Source organism: Bos indicus x Bos taurus, chromosome 6 (assembly GCF_003369695.1).
Source record: "Bos indicus x Bos taurus breed Angus x Brahman F1 hybrid chromosome 6, Bos_hybrid_MaternalHap_v2.0, whole genome shotgun sequence".
Lineage (NCBI taxonomy): Eukaryota > Metazoa > Chordata > Mammalia > Artiodactyla > Bovidae > Bos > Bos indicus x Bos taurus.
Window position 1 is genome coordinate 113,779,743 of NC_040081.1, and position 23,684 is coordinate 113,803,426.

The 23,684-nt window shown below is 60.9% G+C and overlaps 1 protein-coding gene across 32 annotated transcripts in view; it reads right to left on the reverse strand.

The window, feature by feature from the left end:
* The window catches only part of ABLIM2 (actin binding LIM protein family member 2), a 167,682-nt gene that overhangs the window by 53,331 nt on the left and 90,667 nt on the right, over positions 1-23,684 (reverse strand). For 14 of the 32 annotated variants that reach the window (XR_003511619.1, XR_003511618.1, XM_027545125.1 and 11 more), the window contains exons 9-14: positions 19,522-19,578; positions 17,597-17,674; positions 11,381-11,527; positions 8,464-8,496; positions 6,723-6,843; positions 4,986-5,084 (exon numbers count right to left, since the gene is read on the reverse strand). Coding sequence is in view for 30 of the 32 variants with exons in the window: in XM_027545125.1 (XP_027400926.1) it covers positions 4,986-5,084; positions 6,723-6,843; positions 8,464-8,496; positions 11,381-11,527; positions 17,597-17,674; positions 19,522-19,578 (535 nt within the window). In the remaining 2 variants the exon portion in view is untranslated. The remainder of the gene's footprint in view (positions 1-4,985; positions 5,085-6,722; positions 6,844-8,463; positions 8,497-11,380; positions 11,528-17,596; positions 17,675-19,521; positions 19,579-23,684) is intronic. The other 18 variants (XM_027545146.1, XM_027545142.1, XM_027545144.1 and 15 more) reach the window with 6 other exon arrangements.

Genomic DNA, 23,684 nt, shown 5'->3' on the forward strand with positions numbered 1-23,684 from the left:
TGTGAAGGAAACCGCAGACCTGCCCTGCTGGCCGTGACTCATCACCCCCAGGGCACAGAACATGCGGAAGCCAAGGCTTCACACTCATCTGCTCGAACCCAGAGCAGCTGAGGACGGCCTGACCCTGCTGTGCCAGGGCGTCTTGGCCCAGCCTCCCATGGCTTGTTTCTCTCTGCTCCTCCCCGGTGGGGCAGACTCCAGCACGCCATGGGACCCCATCCTCCCCAGTCCTCAGGGTCACCGTGCAGCATCCGACTTCACAAGCAAGACTCTTGTGTATGTGTGCATGTGAGTGCATGTGTGTACGTGTGTATGTGTGTGCATGCACGTGTGTGCATGAATGTATGTGCATGTCTCTCTGTGTGCGTGTGTGTACACGTGCATGTGTGCATGTGTGTGCGTGTGTGTGAATGTGTGCGTGTGTGTGCATGCACGTGTGCGCGTGAATGTGTGTGTATGTCTCTCTGTGTGTCTGTGTGCATGTGTGTGTGTGCATGCACATGTGTGTGTGCATGTCTCTGTGTGTGTCTGTGTACATGTGTGCACATGTGCATGTGTGTGTGTGCGCACACACACACACGTGTGTCTGAGGAGGACTGTGGCTTTCACTGGGGTCAGGGGGCAGGTCACACCCCCCTCACACCTGTCATCCAGGACCCTCTTCACTGGCCACCAGACTAGGACCTGACCCAATCTGTCTCTGCTCATCGCTCCTCCTCCCCCAACCCCTGGGGGACCCCCTTTCCAATCCTCCCGCTTGTCCAGACTCCACCTGGGTCGAGGCTCAGGTGCAAAGCCTTTCCAGGGGACACAGCCCAGCTGGCCATTCCCTTCTCGGAACACATGCCCGCCCGCCCAGTCACCGTGCCACAAATCCACAGTGAAGTGCACACTCGCATAGAGCCCACGTGGGGCCTCGAAGAGCACTTTCCCCACGACCGCCTTCTGCAGGGCCCTGGGTGCTGGCGAGACTGAGCCCTGGGCACTGCCTTCCCCGCGGGTCCTGGTGGCCAAAACCCCCACCACCGATGTCACCAGGGGTGGGAGAATGCCAGAGGCAAGTCCAGCCATGCGGCGATGCTGAAACAGCACAGAGCTCCTCATGCCCGGACATGTGGCCCCTCCTGGAGGCGGGTCAGCACGGAGGTCACTTCCGACCTCTGCTATGGACGGTCCTCAGCGCCCTCAGGGAGCCATGAGGACCTTGGGGCGTGCCATCCGGAGCCCAGGAAGCCCTGGCCCGTGAACAGCCATCTCCCCTGCCCATTGGAGTCAGTGCTTTGTTGCAGAGCAGTTCCGGGCGACACGGAGGTTTCCTGGGAATCCCACGCGGTTCCATCTTACGTGCAGCCAGCGGGTGGCCACCCTGGTGTCGTCCAGATGCCTTGCTGCACTCAGATTTCACCCGTTTTCCACTCGCGTCCCTTGGGTATCCCAGGACCTGTCCAGGATGCCAGTAGACACGGTCTTCATGCCCCTCCAGGCCCCTTGGGGCTGTAACTGCTTCTCACTGTCTGGGCACCTCATGACCTGGGCAGTTTTGAGAAGTGCCGCGTGGGTGTCTGGCAGACCGCCCCTCAGGGAGGATTTGCCGGGTGTGTTCTCATGACCAGATGGGGTCACGGGTTTGGGGGGAAGAGCCCGGAGGGGAGGCGCCCTCCCCCCATTGTCAGAGGTGCTGCTGTCCACGTGAACCGGCACTGCAACTGACCTTGACCCCATGGCCGAGGTCGTGCTGGCCCAGGATTCTGCACATCTGGCTCCTCTCCACCCCCAACTCTGTGCTCTGCAGGGAAACTGCCAGGCACAGCCCCCACCTGACGGCAGGGAGGAGGGCACCCCTCCTGAAGGGCAGAGGGTCCCCATGAATCACTGGGGTCTCTTCTGCCGGGAGTTGGTCTCTTTTCCCCATTGGTTTTTTACTCGGTCATGCCTGTACATGGCTGTGAACTCATGGACGTTTGTACTTTGCTTTCCGATCCAGCACCATGCCCTTCATTCCGCTGCTCAGCTGTCCACACTCAGCCCTTGGGAATGCCCCAACTTGGCTCTGCGGATCTTCTCAAGGTGATCAGAGGCAAGGCCAGCCCCCAGCCCCTACAGGGCTCCCATGGGACACCATGATGCGGGCAGGTTCCACCTGCCTAGCCTGCTGCCTCAGGCCACCTGGGCCGACCACGGCCACCAGGCGGGCGGCCCCAGAAGGGAGTGAGATGAAGAGGTGCTGCCAGGCGCTGCCAGTGGGTGGGCAAGGGGGCTCCGACAAGGGGGCTCCGACGAGAGGCCCCACCTCTGCAGCCCCTCCTCTGTCCCTCACACTGTGGGCGGAGGCTCACAGGTCACTTTCCCCTGCCGCCCAGCAGCATGGTTCTGCCAGCATCACCTCTATTTGCACTCACCTGCTGGTCCCTGAGGCTTGCTCCTTAACAGGTGAGAGGTCAGGGCCTCACACTGTCCCGGGAGATACACCAGGGACTGAAATTTATACTCGAGTGCAAATGGCTGCCACGGGCACCTACGCTACACACGGGCCTTGACAGGAGGGTGGCCGCGGGTGCCAGGACACGGTGGGAAGGTGTGTCTGTGAATGGAAGGGTGAGGTGGGGACGGAGGGGCATGTGACCAGGTCAGGGCAAATGCTGGTCCCTCCTGGGTGAACCCTCCATCTGTAGCATAGTCCAGAGGGAAAATCTCAAGCTGGGCAGCCAAGGAAGCTGAGCTGCTGCAAGGAGCGGCCAGGGAAGGCTTTCCCGGAGTGCAAGTGGACACCAGGCCCCATGACCAGCTGAGAGGAAGGCAGGTGGCCCTCGGCACGGCTCGCCACAGAATGCCCACAGGCTGCGATACACTAGACCGCGTGGGCCTTGGGGAAAAGGAGCAGTCCCACAGCCTGCAGGTGGACACACCTGGTGAGCGAGGGCCTGCCTCTGGGCCCAGCCCAGTGAGCTGTCCCTGTGCCTCAGTCACCCCAGGGGTAGTCTGGGAAGGGGCTGGGGCTCCTGAGGTCACGGGCGGCCCTGAAAGTCAGCAGCAGGCAGACCCGGGGGTGCCAGGCATCCCCCACCTCCTGCACGAGAGAGGAGGGTTGGGGCTTTGCCCAATTCCTGCACAAAGAGAATTAGGGAAAGAGCAGACAGAAGGGAAGCAGGGTGGCCCACCGTGGAGCCAGTGCCCACCTGGAGCAGACCGCAGGGCACCGTGCCCCCTCCCCGACCTGAGGGGTGCCCTTGGAGGGGCTGTGATAGTTTCTGAGCCATGTTTTGGTGGAGAGTGGAAGGGCAGTCCCCGGGGCCGCCTGGGCGGATGTGGACAAAGCTGTTTCCCAGGCGGTCAGCCCAGCTCCCAGGGTGGGGCAGCTTGCCCGGCCTCGCCTCTGGGCTGTACCTCTGCCAAGGACCCAAAGCAGGGCCACATCGGGCGGGAGGAAAGCCATGTGCTCAGCTTTCTGACCTTCGAGACAAGAAGGGGCGCCTGCTTGGGTGACCTGCAGGGACGCGTATAAATGTCAAGCTCCCTCTGGTTTGCAGTGTGTCTTCTGTCCGCTTCTGGGTGAGGCCACAGCCCGGCCACATGACACCCTTGTCCACACGGATGCACGCGAGCCACGCTGTTCTCCTGCTCACAAGATCTGAGGGCTCTGCTCCTTCTCAGAAAAGCCAGGACGTCCAAAAAGTCTGGGAGCTGGGTGGCCAGGTCCACAGACAGGAGGGGAAGGCACCCCACTGACCAGGGGGTTCTCTTCTCAGTTAGACCAACGGGGTCACTCAGATGGGTGATGACGATGCATGTTAGAACCGTCCAAGTTCCAAGGAGCCGGGATGGGTGACCATCAGTGATGCATTAATCCCGCTGGGCTGGCCTCTCCCAGTCCCTCGGGGTCAGAAGGTTCTCCTGAAACATTCAGCACTCAGCAGTCATGAGGAACGGGGACCCTAACTCACTCCGGGGGAACCAACAGACCACCACTGCTCCTCTTGTGCTCTGGGGGAATCTTCCGGGGTGTATCAGTCAGCTAGGGCTGCATAACAAAGCACCTCAGTTGCCCAGCTTGCACAGCAGACATTCATTTCTCCCAGGAACGGAGGCCGGAAGTCCCAGATCAAGGTCTGACTGGGCTGGGTCTCAGGTGCAGCCTCTCTCATCGGCGGAAGACACTGCTCTGGCCTCACACAGCCTTTCCTCTGAGCACACGCAGACAGACTGTTCTGCTCCAAAAAGGCCACCCACCCCATCGGATTAGGGCCCCGCCTTTATGACTTCACACAACCCTAATAGTCTCCTGCTGCTGCTGCTGCTGCTGCTAAGTCACTTCAGTCGTGTCCGACTCCGTGTGACCCCATAGATGGCAGCCTACCAGGCCTCCCCGTCCCTGGGATTCTCCAGGCAAGAACACTGGAGTGGGTTGCCATTTCTTTCTCCATATAATCTCCTAAAGACACTTTTTCCAAACACAGGCTCACAGGGGCTTAGGACATCAACAAATGACTCTGAGGGCACAATTCAGTCCATAACACAGGAACTGGCCCTTTTCCTGGACTGATTCACATACAGGTGCCTGGGCAGGGGTGGGGCAGATGGGCAGGTCTGCGCCCTGGGAGGAGCTGCAGCCACGTGGGGTGCCTGGCCACCATGAACTGAAGCCGCGGACACCTCCTGATAACTGTGGCGAGCAGTCCCCCACGCCTGCCGAGCCGAGGGGGAAATAACATGGGGTGACTTAGGTAAAGGCTCTGGAGCCAGCCCAAGGTGGGCGTTGGGTAGGTCCTAGAACCCTCTCCCCGCCTTGCCGCTCGCTTTTCTGACACGACAAGCTGCCTCCTGGGAACACGGACACACCAACAGAGCTGAACACACAAGACACACAGCGGGGAGCACAGGCGTGAGACAGGGGCTCGGGGAAGCCATGCGGCAGCAGGCACAGGACGGCAAGACACGGACGCTCTGTGGGCGGCCTGGGGCACAGCCCGCAGCCTCGCGCGCCTTACCTCGGAAGTACGGGATGTAATGATGTCTGAACACGGAAGAAGGGCTTGGGTGTTGGGACAGGGACAGGCAGCTACTGGTACCGACGCTCGCAGTACCAGCTGCGGGTGACAGAGAGCAAGTCAGAGTCAGCCCGCCCGGCCACACGGCCGCAGAAGAGCCCCAGGCCCCACTCTGCCGTCTCGACCCAAGAACACACACCTTTCTGAGGCACCTCGAGGGGGTGGGCCGCCAAGCACACTCGGGGCGCCTCTGCTCCGGGCTCAGAGGGAGGAAGGCCTGCCTGCTGGGGTCAGGGTGCCCAGGCTGGGTGGGAGCAGCTGGCTCCCTGGGTCCTGCCTACTGCCCCATGAAGGGGTTTTCTTGGGATCCGGGACCCAGGCAGAGGGCGGTTAGCCGGACTGGGGAGGGGTCAGTCACCGGATAGGCACCAGGCCTCGCCCAGGAGTCAGGCCTTGACCCTGGGGTGGCCATCCGGCCAAGCACCTGCTGGCCAGCCCAGGTGACCCAAATACAGTGGCCAGGGGCCAGCAGAGGGGTCCTCAGAGAGGCTGACGGCCCTTCTCCCTGACCTACTCACCTGCCTGGTCAGTCACCCACTCATTCCCTCACTCACTTGCTAATTCACTCTCTCACTCACCCACCCACCCACTCACTTACTCATCTACTCATTCATTCACCCACTCATTCATTCATTCACCCACTTATTCATTCATTCACCCACTCATTCATTCATTCACCCATTCATTCATTCATTCACCCACTCATTCATTCACTCACCTACTCATTCATTTCCTGAGTCAGTCATCATTCATTCACTCACTCACTCATTCATTCACCCACTCACTCATCTGTCCATTCATTTATCCACTCATTTGTTCATTCACCCACTCTCTCACTCACTCACCTACTCATTCATTCACTGAGTCCATCACTCATCTCTCACCACTCACTCAGTCACCAACTTTCCAAACTTTTATTGAGCAGGATGTACCAGGCACATGGCAGGGAGGTAATGAAAATAACTTTGCCAATGAATGGAGCTTTGATTTTTCCACAAGCACTGCGAAACTCAAGAGCTGAGTTCATGGAGGTGAGAATGGAGCCGTGCAACAGCTGGCCGAGGAGGAGATGCTTGGAAAAATCCCTCAAAAAAGCAGCCTCTGTGTGGAGTCCCTGTGACTCTGACACACAGAAGCAGCTCAGAGTTTTAAAAGGGAAGGGAAAGCAATACACAGCTGGGTGCCAGGCAGGGGATGAGGCCGGGGCCAGGGAGAGAGGACCCTCCTCAGGCTTCTCCCCACGGCTGTCTTTGGGGCCACTGACCCAGAAACAGGTGAAGCGTCCATGCGTATGCTGATACCAGCTTCTGTCTGTTGATTTTGCCTTCATAGCGCAAACCTTCCTAGAATTCCGTGAGCTCGGAGCTCAGTGACTCCTGCACTCTGTGTGGTTTTACCTTCCTGACACTAACACATGAGCTGGGTTCTACGTGCTCAGCACGGCCTCGTGCGTTTCCCAGGATGGCTCCTCTAACCAACAGGGAAACCCACCGCCTCTGCACATCACCTCCCCACCCAGGCCGTGGAGGGCCTTTTGCTTCTGCCACTAAAAGCACAGCTCTCCATCTCCCAGCCTGTCCTTTCTCCAGCTGTGCAAAGTACAAGACAGACTCCTCAAAGCAACAAGAAGCACAGGTTCAGGGGGGTAAAAGGAGCTGTGGGGGTGGGGGCAAGTACCTGGACGGCTATAGTGCTGGGGCGACCGCGAGGTCGGGGTGTAACGGCCGAGGCTGACCGACCCGGTGGAGCTGGGGCTGGAGGTCCGGCATTGCTTGTAGGAGCGGTCGTCCTGCTCCCCCTGGGAGGAAGACAGCCCGGTGAACGCTGAGCCAGGAGCACCACCCGCCCCGTCCCACCCTTCCGCCCTCCGAGCGCTAGCCGCGTGCCTGACACAGGAGGCTGACTCGACGTGGACCCGGGATGGAGTCCCACACCTGCACCCGCCAAGACCCTTCTGGAGAGCCGGGCGGGGAGCTGGCCTTGGTGCTGACGCTCCCTTCGGCCTGACATCCTTTAGCAGCTATCAGGTGCTGGAGGGCGGGATGGTACCCATCCCTCCACAGCACCTCCTTGTGGCTGGGCTCCGAGGGTGGGTAAAGGCACCTGGCTCCCCCCACTTCCTTCAGTCCCCCTCTTGCCCAACCCTGGGCCCCCAAGGGTCCTCGGGAGACACTCAGACCCACGGAGATTCTGTAACCAGCCTCGACAGGGGCTCCCCAGGTGTGGGAGGTGAGAAGCCCCCGAACCCCGGGCCCAGAAGCTCAGTTGAGCCAGACGCACAGTCACCGACAGCACAGACTCCACTCAAGCAGGACGGGCCGCTCTCTCGAGCGCTCAGAGCGGGTGGCGTGAGATGGCATGGCACGCGGGCGGGGAGTGGAGAAGACCGCCGGCCCACCGCAACTCGGCACCCTGGCCAGAGTCACGATGCGGCCTGGCATCCTGCCGTGGGTGGACCCTGCTGCTTTGCCCACCAGGCAGGCATGGGGATGAGCACTGGGAGGGTCTGGGTCTGGCACTCACGGCTCCCATGCCCTTCCCAGCTTACCTCCTGCCTCCCAGGGCTCCTCTTCAGCCAAACCCACACGAGCCACTGTCCCTAAACCTTGCCTGCATGACCACCTCCACGCTCCGCTCAGGCTGCCCTCATGCTGGGAGCGCACTTGTCAGGGCCTCCCCGCTCCCTGTGCTTAACACGGACCTCCTGGCCTGGCCCGCCACCCCCTTGGCGATGGGCACTCTGTCTCCTCTGGGGCTGCCGCAGTCCGGCTGTCTTGTCTCCGTCCCCGGGCATTCTCTGCACAGCCCCACTGACCAGCTTACATTTTACAGGCATCTCGTCGCCTCACCTGCCCTGTCCCTGGGGTTCACGACCACACATGGGCATGGCCACTCAGGGCTGGCTGCCCACACACAGCATTTGCTGTCACCTTCCTGTACCCAGGATCTGACACCTATGGAGTCTGATTGGCAGCCATCTATGTCATAGATCAATTTTGAGAAACAGACATAAAGTGCGGGCCGCTAACTGTAAACGCTATTTATACAAACGCTTTCAGCACATCCACCCTCAAGGCCCCAAGGACAGTCCCACAATCCCGCTCAGAGGCGGATGAGGTGGCCCCTGCTACCCCGGCCCCTGGACCTGTTCTTCCTCTAAAGGAAGCCGTGGACCAGACCGCAGAACGCCTGTGTCCCAGGGCTCCGCAGCGCCGGACTGGCAGATGCACGGGGAAGCATGCGGATGAGACACCATTATAAAAATAACCACCCCAGCCTCAGAGGGCCACAGCCTGACGCCAGGGCCAGAGGCCACAGCCAAGGGCCTGGGGGACCCTCCTAGGGGAGCCTCGGGTGGTCATCTTTATAATTTAGGCAGCGGAGCAATGAGCAGATGGGCGGGCTGGGGGGCAGTTACCTCGGGCGGTGTTGGCGAGAGCAGCTGGGGGGACTGTGGACACAACACAGGGGACCCTGTTAGGCCCGGCACCAGAGGGTCACGCGGGGAGGGCCCCACACCCCGGCCCAGGTACATCCACCCAGGGACCCTCCTCCCGAAAGGAAGGGACTCCTCCCTACGAGATCCCACATGGGTTCCAAAGCCTTCTCTTTAGAGACATATAGTCAGTGGCCCCCGAGAAAGAGGCCCCCAGGACGGAGCTCTGTGCGGATGAGCGTGGACCTGTCTCCTGGCTGGCCCGCCCCGCCCTGCCACCGTCCCATGAAGACACGTTTCAGTAGGAGGACTGTTGGTCAGAGCATCGGGGGTCACCACCCCGTGAGCCCACAGGTCTTCTTCAGAAAAGATAAAGGGGCCTGGAGAAAGGAAGGGTGATTTGGAGCCTCGGGGTCTGGGGAGAGGACCAGAGTGAGGGGCTGGATGCCATCGGGGCCCCGGGGCGTGGTCGCCAGCCAGGCACCTCCCGTTAGAACAAGCGCACCTTCCACCGTCTGTATATGGGTCTGTATTTCGGTCATCCACCACCTATACACGGGCTCAGGGACGCAGCAAGTAGCAGAAGGGGCTCTAGAAACTGAGCTTCCAGGCAGGAAAGCTCACCTATCTCCCCCACACCTGGACAGGTAGGAAGATGTCGTGGAGAGTTTCCGAGGAGGAGCCTTGAGTGACTGGGGGCTCTTTTTTGTACCATCCCCGCCCTTAGAATGGGAAGGGGGAACGTGTACCCCAATCTGCCCATTTCACAGACGGGGAGACTGAGGCTCAGAGAGGCTGGCAGAGCTCTGTGCTTCTGGCCCACTGCTCTTTCCCCTGTGAGCTTTCCGCCCTGGGATGAGGGGCTATAAGGCCACAGGTCTAGAGAAGCGGGCGAAGCTGTCCAGCCCTGGGCCATGTCTGCCCAGCTCAGTGCCCCAACCCCCGTTCTGGGGCTTCCCAGGCACCCCTTCATCATCTACTCACAGAAAGGGCCCCTCAGAGCCCCCCTCTGAGCAGGCCCCCCAGCTGGGGCGTGGTGGGGTCTGCAGAGATGAGAGGTCCCCGGAGATGGAGGAGGGACGGGACCTCAGCACCTCGCTCTGGGCAATGGTAGAAGCCGGCACGGAGGCGGCGGTGACCAGAGTCAGCTCCCCGGGCCCACGACCAGCTCTGCCCTGAGCCCCACGGTCCTGGGGCCCCCCGGGCCCGTGCCCAGCTCTGCCCCGAGCCCCACAGTCCTGTCAGCCACCCGGGCCCACGCCCAGCTCTGCCCCGAGCCCCACCCGGGCCCGCGCCCAGCTCTGCCCTGAGCCCCAAGGTAGGTCCTGTCGGCCCCCCGGGCCCGTGCCCAGCTCTGCCCTGAGCCCCAAGGTCCTGTCGGCCCCCTGGGCCCACGGCCAGCTCTGCCCTGAGCCCCACCCGGGCCCACGGCCAGCTCTGCCCCGAGCCCCAAGGTCCTGTTGGTCCCCTGGGCCCATGGCCAGCTCTGCCCCAAGCCCCCAAGCCCCACGGTCCTGGGGCCCCCCGGGCCCATGGCCAGCTCTGCCCCTAGCCCCACCCGGGCCCGCGCCCAGCTCTGCCCCGAGCCCCAAGGTCCTGTTGGCCCCCTGGGCCCATGCCCAGCTCTGCCCCGAGCCCCACCTGGGCCTGTGCCCAGCTCTGCCCCAAGCCCCATGGTCCTGTCGGCCCCCCGGGCCCACGGCCAGCTCTGCCCCGAGCCCCACCTGGGCCTGCGCCCAGCTCTGCCCTGAGCCCCACGGTCCTGTCAGCCCCCCGGGCCCATGCCTAGCTCTGCCCTGAGCCCCACCCGGGCCCATGGCCAGCTCTGCCCCGAGCCCCCGAGCCCCACGGTCCTGTTGGCCCCCCAGGCCCATGCCTCAGCTCTGCGCCGAGCCCCACGGTCCTGTCGGCCCCCCAGGCCCACGCCCCAGCTCTGCGCCGAGCCCCACGGTCCTGTCGGCCCCCCGGGCCCACGCCCCAGCTCTGCGCCGAGCCCCACGGTCCTGGGGCCAGCACGTCCCCCTCAGTCTCGTCTTTCCAGAGCGCTGCGCCATGGGAGGTGGGCAGTGCCAAGCCCGGGGTCAGGGCAGAGTGGGGGCGGGTGTGAGCGTGGGTGGTGACTGTGGCCGCAGTGACCATGGCAGGGGTGGCCCTGGCCAGCTGCTGTGGCGTGACCAGTGAGTGTACCCCCGGAGGACCCCACCCGCCCTTACATCCCGCAGCAGTGCCTGCCAAGCTGGGCTTGCCCGCGTGACCCCCATTGAGCCTAGAGACCTCAGAGCCTTGGCCACACCTTGGGGGACTCAGTTACGGCTGGGGCTGAGCTCTGCCCCTCGAGGGGCTGCCTGGGCCAGACCACTGCATGTGACCAGCCCATGGACACAGCCGGCAACTGACAAAACGCTCCTCCCCTCCAACCCTGCCCCCAGGGTCACACCCGAATCTCAAAAAGCCAAACCAGCATCAAGTTCCAGGTTAAATGGAGAGGTGCAGCTGTGAGCCGGGAGGCCCCGACAAGGGCACCGCCCGAGGGACAGAAGGGAGGGGTCAACTGCGGTCCCACCAGGGCTCAGACCAGCTCGAGGCGCTCACAGGACGGGGAAGCGTGTGAGCAGGGAGCGAGGCTAGGAGAGCTGGATGAGGGAACACGGTCCATTCCCCGGGCCTGAGCATCAGCCCAACTGAAGACAAGAACGAGACGCTCACTTTGCCCCGGCACTTTCCTGATCGCCCTCGAGCTTCCCGCTCCCTGCCCCTTGCTCCAAGGGGGTCCTGCATCCAGACTCACGGGCAGTTTGGGGCCAGAGCACTCTGGGGACTCTCTGAAGAGGAGGCGCAGGTTGTCTGAGGGGGTAAAGGAGGCTGAGGCCGCCCAGGCGACCGCTGAGGGGCCCCGTACCTCACTGTAGCTCTGCCTGTCCCCCACCGAGTGGCTGATGTAGGGCGAGTAGGAGATCATGTCGGGGCGGTCGATGTTGTAGATGGCCTTGCTCTTAGGGAGGGCGGCCAGGTCTCTGTAGTCCAGGATCTCATCGCCCAGCTTGGCCTGAGAGAGGGCAGGGGGTGCCAGGAGGGCTGGTCAGACCCACACCCAGGGCCGCATCGCCCGGCAGGCGTGGGAGGAAGCGAGTCTGAGTGAAGCGGGAGGAGGGGCTAAGGCAAGGGGGCGGGGAAGCCTCCTGGTCCTGAAGACAGTGAGAACCCAGCCTGCGGTCTAAACACACACTCACACAGTGAGAACCCAGCCTGCGGTCTAAACACACACTCACACAGTGAGAACTCAGCCTGCGGTCTAAACACACACTCACACAGTGAGAACTCAGCTGCGGTCTAAACACACACTCACACAGTGAGAACTCAGCCTGCGGTCTAAACACACGCTCACAGAGCTACGCTTGCATACACACAGACACACGTGTGCACAAACAAATACATGTGTGAGGGCACAGCAAACACACCTATACACACACACATGCATGCATGCAGATCCACACTTGGGTGCAAACACACAAACACAGACATGCACATACACGCATGCAGTGCGTGTGGGCACAGGAAACCCATCGCTCGGTCATGTGCGGCTCTTTGCTGCACAGTCCATGGGACTCTCTAGGCCAGAACACTGGAGTGGGTAGCCGTTCCCTTCCCCAGGGGATCTTCCCGGCCCAGGGGTCCAGCCGGGGTCTCCCGCATTGCAGGTGGATTCTTTACCAGCTGAGCTATCGGCGAACATGTACACATGCATACAAACGCACGCATGGACGCGTGCTCACAAACTCCTGCATGTAATAGACTTGTACGCATGCAAACACAGATACACATGTGCTCACATAAAACACACACACAGAGGACACACACACGTGCATTTGAATACCTGCTTGATGTATGTGCACATGTATGCACAGATGCAAACACCCAGCACACGCATGCAGGCCTGCACACATTATACACGTGTGCACAGAGAATGTGTCCGCCCACAACTGTGGAGGGGGACGCTGACACACCCACAGCTCCACCCACTCACACTCACCAGCACGACCCTCAGGCACTCACACACTCACACACAACCGCACCCACCCAAAGCAGTACTCATGAGCACACCTCCACACCCAGCCACTCGTACATACGCTCAGGGCTTTGCAGCACTCCCTACACACAGCCAACGGGCTGGCAGGTGACAGTCAGCGGGCGTGTGACCTCACAGAGGTCACCACAGAGGCGCTCGCTCACGGCGTCAAGCCTGGAACCACCGCATCTGCTCAGGTGAGGTCCACAGGGCGGCTCGCTCTCCTATGACTGGGCTCCGTCTGCCCCACTGCCCACCAGCCCCTCCTCCTGGCTCTGGGGGCTGCCTGGGGGCGCGTGACCGGATAGGCCTGGGAGCTGCGCACCAGGAGGCTTGGCTCTCCCAGTAGGGCTGTGGTTCACACCCAAACACCAGTCTCAGCCCCGGTGTTCCCGTGGCACACCCCCAACAAGTGCGCATGGAATGTTTACAGCTTGCAATCCCCACGGAAGAAGGGATGTGCGGCCCCAGCCTGCTCCCAGCACCGCCTGGTCCCCCGTGGAGTGGACGCCCAGGCTCCTGTCCTGCCTGGAGCGGACACACCAGTCACCTCTTTTCCCCGTGTCCCCTCTGAGGGTTAGTCTCAGGCTGGCCTTGCCAGTCATGGGCAGAGTTGGCCAGTCGGGCTGCCCCCATTAGCTCAACTTGACCCCCCAAACCTCTCGAGAACCCTCATCTCAACCTCGGCCTCCGTTGGGGACCCCCGGCCTGGCCAACGCAGCCTCTGCCCACGTCTCTGCCCCCCTCCCAGCCCCAGGCAGCTCTGGTCAAGGTCCTCACTGCCTGAGTCCAGATCTAACCTCTGCCTCTGGGTGTGGGGGTGGCCACGGGGAGAGGCGTCCTGCCAGCAATTCTTCCAACAAACTCCAACAGCAGCATGAGCTGTGTGCTCCACCCCAGGCATCAGCGGGCCAAGCCCACGAGGGGGGCACGCACAGGACCTCCACTCCACAGGGGAACAAGCAGAGCCCAGAGCGGTCAGGCAACGTGCCCAGAGTCCCACAGCCAGGGAACAGAAGCAGGCTGTCTGCGTGCAGAGCCGCACTCGCACGACAGCTCTCCTCTCTGCCAGGGCCACGTGTCTCGAGCTCCAGCTGCCCCCTTCGCCCTCCAGCTCACATCCTCCGGCAGCCCCCTCCAGGGACAGGTGACACAGCCCTCACTGCCATCTCCAGACTCAATGTTTGGAGCCGGATGTCTCTACTCTGTGTGCCGTGTGGTCTCTCCTCTTCGTGCCCTCTGTGAGCCAGGCTCAGCCCCCACGCCCCAGCGTTCCCACACCCTCCCAGGTCTGGCAGCTCCAGCCCACCTCCTCCAGGAAGCCTTCCTTGACCACCCAACTCCTAGGCTCCCGGGAGGCATTGGGTACCACGTGCCGTTTATGACGTAGGTTGAGAGAGTGAACACTCGATGTCTCAGACGCTGGCGATTCCCTTCGGAACCCTGGGCGGTGCTCGGAAGACCTGAGTTCAAACCCTGAGTGTGCCATTTGTCATGACGATGACCCCGATCAGCACTTCTGAGCTTCTCCTCTCTGTGTTCTGGGGAAATTGGAGCTGAGGCCCCTGGAGCCCTTGTGTATCCGCTCACTGGAGCCCCTCATTCCCTGGCCCAGGAAACTAGCCACACCCAACTCCTTACCGTTTCCCCACGTCCAGAGCCCGAGGGCTCAGCACACGTAGGTTCCTCTCTCCAACACGCCTTCCCCAGACCTCTTTGCCCAGCTCATCCTCTGGTCCTTCCAGAGTCAGCAGAGGCCTCCTCCTCCAGGAAGGCTTTCCTGCTCTCTCTCCCATCTGGGTTGGATGTTTTCCTCTTTTGAGTTAAGGTGCTGATCTTTGTTGGTGCATCAGTGTCCCCTCCCTGCAAGGCTAGCGGCTTGTGGAGCCAGGACTCTGCTTCACCATGGAGCCCCTCCCCCAACTCCATGACTGACATGACATGGTCCTCAGGGCCAGCATGCCGCACTGAACTAAAATCGATCAAGCATTCGCCAAAGCCAGGTGGATTCTCTGGGCCTCCGTCTCCCCCTGAAAATGGGAATGCCAACTGGGCCTCGCCATCTGCTGGATTTCCGAACACCCACACAGCTTGACCTAAAGGGTGATGCTGCCATGGGGCTGGGGGAAGCTGTGCCCACCCACCCTGCCCCCTTTGCCCTGCTATGATCACAGCGCTCAGCTGCCCGCTGGCTTGTTCAGCCCCAAACGCGTGGTCAGCGAGGCCCACCTGGCCCTGGGTCAGCCCCTGACTGCAGGAATCAGAGAGAGCGCTTGACAAGGCCAACTACATCAGCATGAGCCAGCTCAGAAAGAGGCCCCCAACCCCCAACCCCCAGCCAGGTGGCTAAGTGGCCGTGCTCCCGGCTGCTCACATCCACACCACCCAGTGGGGCTCCCAGATCCATTGCCTAGCATCCAGGTCCTGGGTGGGCACCGTGACAACAGGCTATGCCCTCCCATGGCGGAAGGCCACTGGGCTGTGTGTGTCTGCGAGTGTTTTCCCTCCGCTTTCTCCTCCCTACTCTGTATGCAGCACGTGTGTGTGCTAAGTCACTCAGTTGTGTCCAACTCTCTGCGACCCTGCGGGCTGTAGCCCACCAAGCTCCTCTGTCCATGGGATTCTCCGGGCGAGAATACTGGACTGAGTGGCCATGCCCTCCTCCAGGGGGATCTTCCTGATCCAGAAATCAAACCCACATCTCTTACATCTCCTGAACTGGCAGATGGATTCTTTACTACTAATGCCGCCTGGGAAGCCCCTAGGATGCGACCGTATATGATGTTACAATGGTAATATAATCCTGCCAATAAAACAATCTAATGATGCGCTTGTACACTATGCCAACTCAGTGCTTTATCGGCATGGTGAAGAAAGGTTACAAAACAATATAGCCCACGTGACTTCATTTTGTTAAAAAGAAAGAGATAAAATACACGCGCACGGAGAAAAGACCGAAAGTGTGTACTTCGATACATTAACAGTGGGCTACTCTGGCTGGGAGGATTATAAATGGTATTCATTTTTGTCTCTATACCAATCACTATTTTTTCCTAATAAGTGTGGGTTACCTTTGTAATAAAGAAAAAGGCAGTGAAAAGATTACTTTTTAAAAACCCACAATTTATTGAGCTTCCCTGGTGGCTCAGTTGGTAAAGAATCTGCCTGCAATGCAGGTGACTCGGGTTTAATCCCTGGGTCGGAAAGATCCCCTGGAGAAGGAAATGGCAACCCACTCCAGTATTCTTGCCTGGAGAATCCCATGGACAGAGGAGCCTGGCGGGCTACAGTCCACGGGGTCACAAAGAGTCGGACACGACTGAGCGACTGAACAGCAACGAGCAGTTACCAACAGCAGCTGCCGTCTGTGGACAGGACCACACTCGTGTGCCATGAACACGATTTCGTTCAAACAGTAACAGTCACTTTTACTGGTCCTGATGACGACAGCATCTGGGGTGGATTGTGTCCTCCTCTTTTCATGGAATCGCTAACCCCCAGCCCTACAGAATATGTATTTGGTGACAATGACCTTTAAAGGGTGGTTAAAGTGAACCGAGGTCAGCAGGGTGGGGGCCCTCAGCCAGCACCCTGGGGGTCCTCCTGGGACGAGGAGGTCAGGACAGACGTGCACAGAGGGACGACCACGTGAGGACACGTGGAGAAGACGGCCATCCACACGCCCAGGACACAGGCCTTGCAGGGAACAAGCCTCCCGACACCGTGACTCGGACTCCCAGGCTACAGGATGGAGAGAAGATACATCTCTGCGGTTGAGCCCCCCTGGTTTGGGCAGTAGGTACGGAGGCCCCGCAGACAAGCACCAATGTCACAACAGTGACTCCAGTGAGCACTGCCTGGGCCCCCGCTCTGGGCTCAGGGCTGTGCCCAGGGCCTCCCACTCAGGCCCTCCATGGCCCTGGGCAGCAGGTGCTGTGGGCCCCCAGGTACGGGTGAGCTCCCGGAGGCTCAGAGAGGCTAACGCCTTGCCTGAGGGCACACAGCTGGCCTGGTGACATCAGGCTGTCTTTCTGAATCTCCGAGTCTGCAGCTGCCCAGGGTCATCCGGCCATTCGCCCTCCAGACTAGAACCTGGGTTCTTATCATTAGGGCAGGAACGGCCCTGTGTCCAACCAGAGAGAAAGTTCCGGGGGCTGAAAAGAAGTGTCGAGAGAAGGGAATCCGATCTCCATCATGTTAGAGAAAAACCAGGCTCCGGCAGTGAGTCAGGGGAATGGGAGAGGAGACTCGTGCTGCTCGACCAGCCTGCAGGGGTGAAGCCGGGCCAACCAGCCTGCAGTTCAGGGCTCACCCCGCTTTCCCGTTCCCTCCCCGCAGCACAGGCTCTTTAGATTAGCAAACCAGCAAGTAATTATAACAGTCACCTTCCGTTTCTAAAGCCACCACCCAGAGGTAATTGCTGTCAACAATTAGTTAAAATGTTCTCAATCATGTTTAGACTTGTATGTGCACATACACACAGACACACCCACACACACAATATCCATGCCCGTACACACATGCACACACAGAAGCACGTATGTAGACACACTCATACACATATCCGTCCATACATGTGCACACACACGTGCCTACACACATGCACACACTCAAATACACACAATCACATACGCACACCTACGTGCACACAAATACCCACACACGTAAATGAGAATGGGACCACGTAATACATGTCATCTTTCACACGCTCCTTCACGAGACACATCGGAACTTTCCACACCAACAGGCACAGATCTGCACTGTGACTGCTGAGTGCTGTTTATCCAGGTGAGTCCTGGCTGCGGGATGCAGGCAGGTGTCCGCACCGACACCACTGTAAACCAACCGTGAGCACACCTCTCTGCACACCCGACGCCACGTTCCGGGGCAGCCGTGGTCACACAACACATCTACGCTGGAGGCCCCGAGTCAGCCTCGGAGTCTGCGCCAATCCCTCCCGCGGCCCCACGCCCCGCGCCCCCTGAGGGCACACTCAGCAAGGACCCTGGGCCCCTGGTCTCCCCTCTCCACAGAGAGAATGGGACTTACATAAATCACGCGGCTCGGAGACCCTGAGGTGCTGGAAGCAGGTACAGAAATGATGCTCTCTGAGGAAGTCCTGGTTTCCTAGGAGACGAGACAGGGATAGGCTGAAGCAGACTCTGTTGACGCAGAGAACCTTCCAGAGGCAACTACAGCGAGTCGAGCGCCAGCAGAAACGCTGGAGCTCACGAGACCCTTTCTATGAGCAGGTTGAAAAATAAACAGGTAGGCTTGGATGAACGACAAGGAAGCTGTAACCGGGAGACACAGCGGGTGACCCTGGCTGCCAGCAAAGGGGCCGTGTGCTCCCAGGGCCGGATGGACTCACTCTGCGACCACGAAGCTTCCACGTCGCTGAAATGATCTTTTTATTTGGAGGGTGAGAGCAAGCAATGATGCGTTTTCAGGGGTTCTGCGTGCCCCGCCAGCAAAGGCAGGATCGAGGTGTTCGGAGAGTAGATTCTTTGCGTCGATTCTGGGGGACGCGCTGCAGCACCTCCAGCCCTGCCTCTGTGGTCCGACGGGGCGGCCGTCCCGTCTGGGACCTGTTCCTCGGGTGCCCACTGCAACTGGGGACCATCCCCCCAACCCTCCTCGCTCATCTCTGACCATAACGTCCGCATCCCCGTGGTGACAGACCCCCCAACCGTCTGTCTCCTCTGCTCTGTTGGATCAGGTCCTCCACCACCATGACGACCCTGCTTTCCTCCAGCTCCTGCCCCCGTCTCTGCACCCAAGTCCATCCCCGCCTGCTGGGCATGACCTGGCAGCTCCTGGACCCTCTCCTGGTCTAGCCCTCTCCCCGGCCAGGACCTCCCAGTCACCTAACTTTCCAGGCCTCCCACTCGCCTCATCCGAATGAAACCCATCTCCACGAAGGGGCTCCTGCTTCCTGCCCCCCACTCGCAGCTCCTCCTGTTCTGTTTTTCTTATTTGGCCCGGCCACAGGGTTTGGTGCCTCCTGCAGTGGAAGTGTGGAGTCCTAACCACAGGACTGCCAGGGAGGCCCAACTCCTCTCTCGTTTGCTAAGCAGGCCCCTTCTCCCCTCACCCCTGAAATTCTGTCCAGCCCCTCACAGTGGTCCACACCTCCCGCTAGGAGCCTGGGAGGGGCCGTATCATGAACTGAACTGCCCCCTCCAAAGCTCACAGGTTGAAGCCCACACCCCAGGACCCCAGAACGTGTTTAGAGGCAGGATGTTTGAAGAGGTAGTTAGGTTTAAATGGAGTTTTAAGGACAGGCCTGGATCTGACTCTCTTCCTTATGAGAAGAGGACACTAGGGCACAGACGGGCGACGTGTGAGGCACAGGGAGGAGACGGCCGTCCACACGCGCAGAGGTGAGGCCGCGTGAGGAGCCAAGTCTGCCGGCGGGCCCTGGAGCTGCAGCCTCCAGAGCTGAGAGAGGACAGTTCCGTTTGTTGTTTAAGCACATTTGGTTCGGCTAACACCTGGAGAAGACTCTTGAGAGTCCCTTGGACTGCAAGGAGATCCAACCAGTCCATCCTAAAGGAGATCAGTCCTGAATATTCATTGGAAGGACTGATGCTGAAGCTGAAACTCCAATACTTTGGCCACCTGATGCGAAGAGCCGACTCATTGGAAAAGACCCTGATGCTGAGAAAGATTGAGGGCAGGAGGAGAAGGGGATGACAGAGGATGAGATGGTTGGATGGCATCACAGACTTGATGGACATGAGTTTGAGCAAGCTCTGGGCACTAGGGAAAGACAGGGAAGCCTGGCGTGCTGCCGTCCACGGGGTTGAAAAGACTCGGACACGAGTGAACAACAACAAAACGCCTGCCATGGAGCGCCCCCTTCTCCCCTCGGGGAGATGACCCAAGCGCCTCCTACACTCAGCGCGACACCAGCGGGGACGGGACGATACCAGGACTGGACGTGAGCCCGACAGGCGGCGGCGGGGACGAACCTGACAGGCATAGGGGGTGGCGCCCGGGGAAGCCTGACGGGAAGCCTGATTCTGCATCTAGAAAGGAAGGAGAAGGACAGGGCGTGAAGCTCCGCGGCCACCGCCGCGCTCGGTCGCTCGTCGGTCGGTCCAGCCACCGCCGCGCTCGGTCACTTATCGGCCGGTCCAGCCGCCTCCTTAACCCGGGCGTCACCCTGGCATCCTCTCTGAGGCCCCATGGCCCGGCTGCACACGTGGGACGGGGCATCAACTCAGGGGTCTGCCTGTCCCCTCAGACCACAGGCTTGCAAAGGCCGGCAAGATGCTGGGGTCCCTCCAGAAGGTCAGCCCAACCCCCGAGGCTCGGCCACCCCCAGGAAGACACACATCACGTGCTGCGGTTTCAAGGGAGACACGCCGTGGGAGGCGGGAAACCCACCGTCTGTGTTTTACCACTGTCCCGGTGGCCAGGTGGCCCGTTCTGCTAGGCAAAAATGCTGTGTGTGTACGTTTGGCACATCTGAGAAAAACCTTTGACGCTCAACTTCCTTCTCTGTGCAATGGAGAAGCCTGCCTGGAAGGCTCTTTCTGTTGCCGAGGACTCAGACACGCAGCCTGCTGAGGTTTTGGCTCTGGTGAGTCAACCTTGCTCTCAGTTCAGTTGATTCCAGCTCACGAAGTCCCTTCACAAAGCCGCCTAACACTGGGTGTTTCAGAAGAAAGTGCCTAAGCTGAGAGCAACAGCCGAGCCACAAGAACTGACCCCAGGCCCCGAGGGATGTTTCCTGGCACTGTCGGGGTGGCACCGGGGTTACTGACACCACGACCCCGACAGAAGGGGGCTTGGGCTGTTTGCACGGCAGCAAGAGGGTCGGCTTTCTCCTGCACATTTCAGGGTCCCGAGCAGGCAGCTGGGCAGCTACACAGTGCCCCCCGTCTCTGTACCCGTTCCCAGACCAGGAGAAGTGGGGGCGGGGAGAGGAGCAGCGCCTCCCACCCCCGCGATGTCCTCCAGGTCAGGGAGCCTAGATGGAAGGGGGCTGAGTCCAGGCGGTTTCCCCCAGAATCAGGAGACCTGGGCTGTCTCTCACCTTCTCTCTACCTTGCCTCCAACTGGCCCAAAGCAGCCTCACAATCAAACCCAGCACCCAGCTGCGTTCTCTGGGGTGCCGTTCACACCCGCCCAAGCCCGGGCAGTCGTCCAGCTCCGTCCACCCAGCCCGGCCCCAGGAAGCGCCGTCCCACAACAGGGTCGAGGGGCGCCTGGCTCTCATTGAGGTCAGACACAAGCTCCATGGACAGGCAGAGGGAGGCCAGCACCCTCTCGTGTCCACGTTAAAGCCGAGGGGCTGAGTTCCCAGAGGGCGGGTGGTTGGCCCAAGGCCACAGAGGCTCCAACCGCAGGTCTGGCTCTCCCACCCCGGCGGCCGCTGTGAATTCCGCTAGAACATCCTCGCTCGGGGTCAGTCTCTTCGTCTTTGTGTTCGGGACCCCGGGGCAGCCTCACCAAGCCTGGCTTCTCTCTGCTCAGCAGCCCCACGGTCAGTACAGGGGCTCCGGCTTCCTCCTCTAGGTGCCCCACCCCCTGCCCCGCAGTAAGCAGCCAGGACCACCGTGCGCCCCCAGGGTAGGCGTGACCACAGACAGCCGCAACCTGGGGGAGACCAGCCCTCCCATCCAGGCTCCCTCTGGTCCCACCGGAGCAGGAGCCGCCAGGCTGGCCCTGCCCCGGCCACCTTCTACATGCACCGAGGCCTCTCTAGCTACTCAGCAGACACAGGGCTGCCCCTTCCCACAGCTCTGAAACCCTCCTTCGATCCTCACCTGTTCACAGCTCCTCAGACTGGGACCCCACACCCAGAGCAGGGCTGGCCCCTGCGACCCACCCTTCCGCACACCTGCAAAGCCCTGGCTCCAGGAAGCCAGGCTCTCCCCTAACCCCGCCCGCCAGGCCCATCCAGCCAGCCCTGTCCCTCCTTGCCTCGCAGGCAAATGTCCTGCACCCTGGAGCCAGCCCATGTGTCTCTCCCAGACGCTGCAGGGCAGGGACGCTCATTCACCTCTGCGTTCCCGGCGCCCAGCCTGGAAGGCACAGCAGGTGCTCGGGGACCGTGTGTTGGGGACCATGTGTTGAACGACGGTACAATCCGACACCTAATGAGGCACTGGGGACGGGCTGTTAGGACCACAGCCTTCTGACGGGAACCCCCTGGGCACCCTCGGCAGATGAGCATCCTTGTCCTGGGGGGCAGCCCTCCCTCCGAGGGGGCACACAGTCAGAGATCTTCCAGGAGTAAGGAAGGGCTGCTCTCCCTTTCCTGGCTTGCTCACAGGGACCCTGGAGCTGGCCTCGGGGGCTGGAGGGGGGTCCTGGAACCCACTGGGCCTGGCATGCCTGGTTAGCTGACCGCTGAGCACCCCTCCAGATGGGCAACTTAGCTCTCATCTGGTTTGCCAGGTTACAGCAGAGTCACCTCCGCCCGGAGGCTGGACTCAGAGAGAGTGATGCCACCTCTGTGGTATCCCCGGGGCTGACAGCCGCCGAGCCGACCCTGCCAGGCTGACTCAGAGCTGACCAGGTCCGGCAGGTTCATGCTCGTTAGCTGGCTCCCACTCAATACACACTACAGAAAAACACGGCTCTCTCCTGCTGCACAGGCTAGGGGCGGTCAGCTGGCTGGGAGAGCTGTCTCCACGGGCCCAAGTGACCAGGAAAGTAATCTACGCCCTCCCTGTCCAGCTGCTGCCCACTGACTGCCCTGCCCACCCACCGCCCTGTTCCCCTGCTGCTCTGCCCACTGACTGCCCTGCGCACCGACTGCCCCATCCACCCACTGCCCTGTCCACTTGTTGCCTGGCCTGCCTAGCGTTTAGTCTCATTTCTCAGGCGAGACAGAAGAGGCTCTGAGGAGCAGGGGTGGGGAGGGTGAATCAAGGGACACGCAGGGCATGACCAGGGCCTGGATCTGTCACCGGATACGAGGGACAGCTGTCCCCAGGCTGCCGGCTTCTGCCCTCAATGTTCCTGAAGCATCTGTGGAGACGAGCCCCGGAAGCCAACTCTGGGGCCATGACCAGCCCCCAAGACAATGGTCCTTCTTTCTGCCCTATCCTGCCAGCCTCCAGCACCCAGAGGGCCTCCTTCCTGCTGGGCCAGTGGCCCATAGTCATCCAGGGCGGGGGCTCCAGGCTAAGAGCAGACGTGCCTGCCGCCTCCAGGCCCGCTGTGTTCCCTGCAGGCCCTGAGGCCAGCTCAACAGTCGGTCCAGCATCCAGGGCTGGCGCTGGTCACCCTGACTTGGTTAGGGGAGGCGCAGGGCACGGAGGACCCTGGGCACTTGGTCCTCCTCCATGGAGCCCTCCTGCCCTGGCCCAAGGCCACCTTTCCCCAGGCCCTCACGCCACGCCAGGCATAGTGGGATGGTCCCCATGGCCCTCGACGTGACCTGCAGGTAAGTCCACCTGCTCCTCCGAACAGCAGCAGCTTCGGGCCAGGACTTCTGACAGTCACCTTGGTGCCCCAGACTAAGAACCAGGCTTGGCCCAGACAAACCCTCGCTGAAGCTGTGCTGAATGAATGACTCATGAAGGAGTGGAGACATGAAAAGCAGAGGCTTCCAAACCCACTGAGATCAACTGCTAGAGGAAAAGGGAGACTTTCCCTCTGCTGACTTCTTTCAGAACGGGCTTGGCAAGCGTCTGTTGTCCTGCTGGGTCCCACCCTCCCTGAGGAGCCCACACGAGGAGGGTCCCCTCCACCAGCCGGCAACCCATCCCATCTCCTAGGACAATGTTCATGAGGGTGGATCTCCGAACCAGCCCCTCCGCTGCAAATTCCCAGCCCTGAGCACCACAGCCTCTGCTGGGTCTGGGAATGGTTTCCACTCGGGCCCCATCCACTCCCCATGGCTGAGGGTGGGGGGCTCTGCAGCCCTGGACCCCCTCCCTCCCACAGTGGAAGTGTCACTAAAGGACTCAGTGAGCAGAACCAGCATCTCCAGCAAATAGCAGAGTGCCCCCAACAGCAGAGCTCTGCTCCTATCATTCAGGGCCCGAGTTCCTCAGGGCAGTGGTCCCCTTCTGATGCACGCAGGTGCTGGAGACCCTCAGGGGGCCACTGAGAAGCCACCTCCCTAGAGCAGTCCCCCAGCTGTCGTTTCCAAGTCTGGATGCAGACCCGCTGC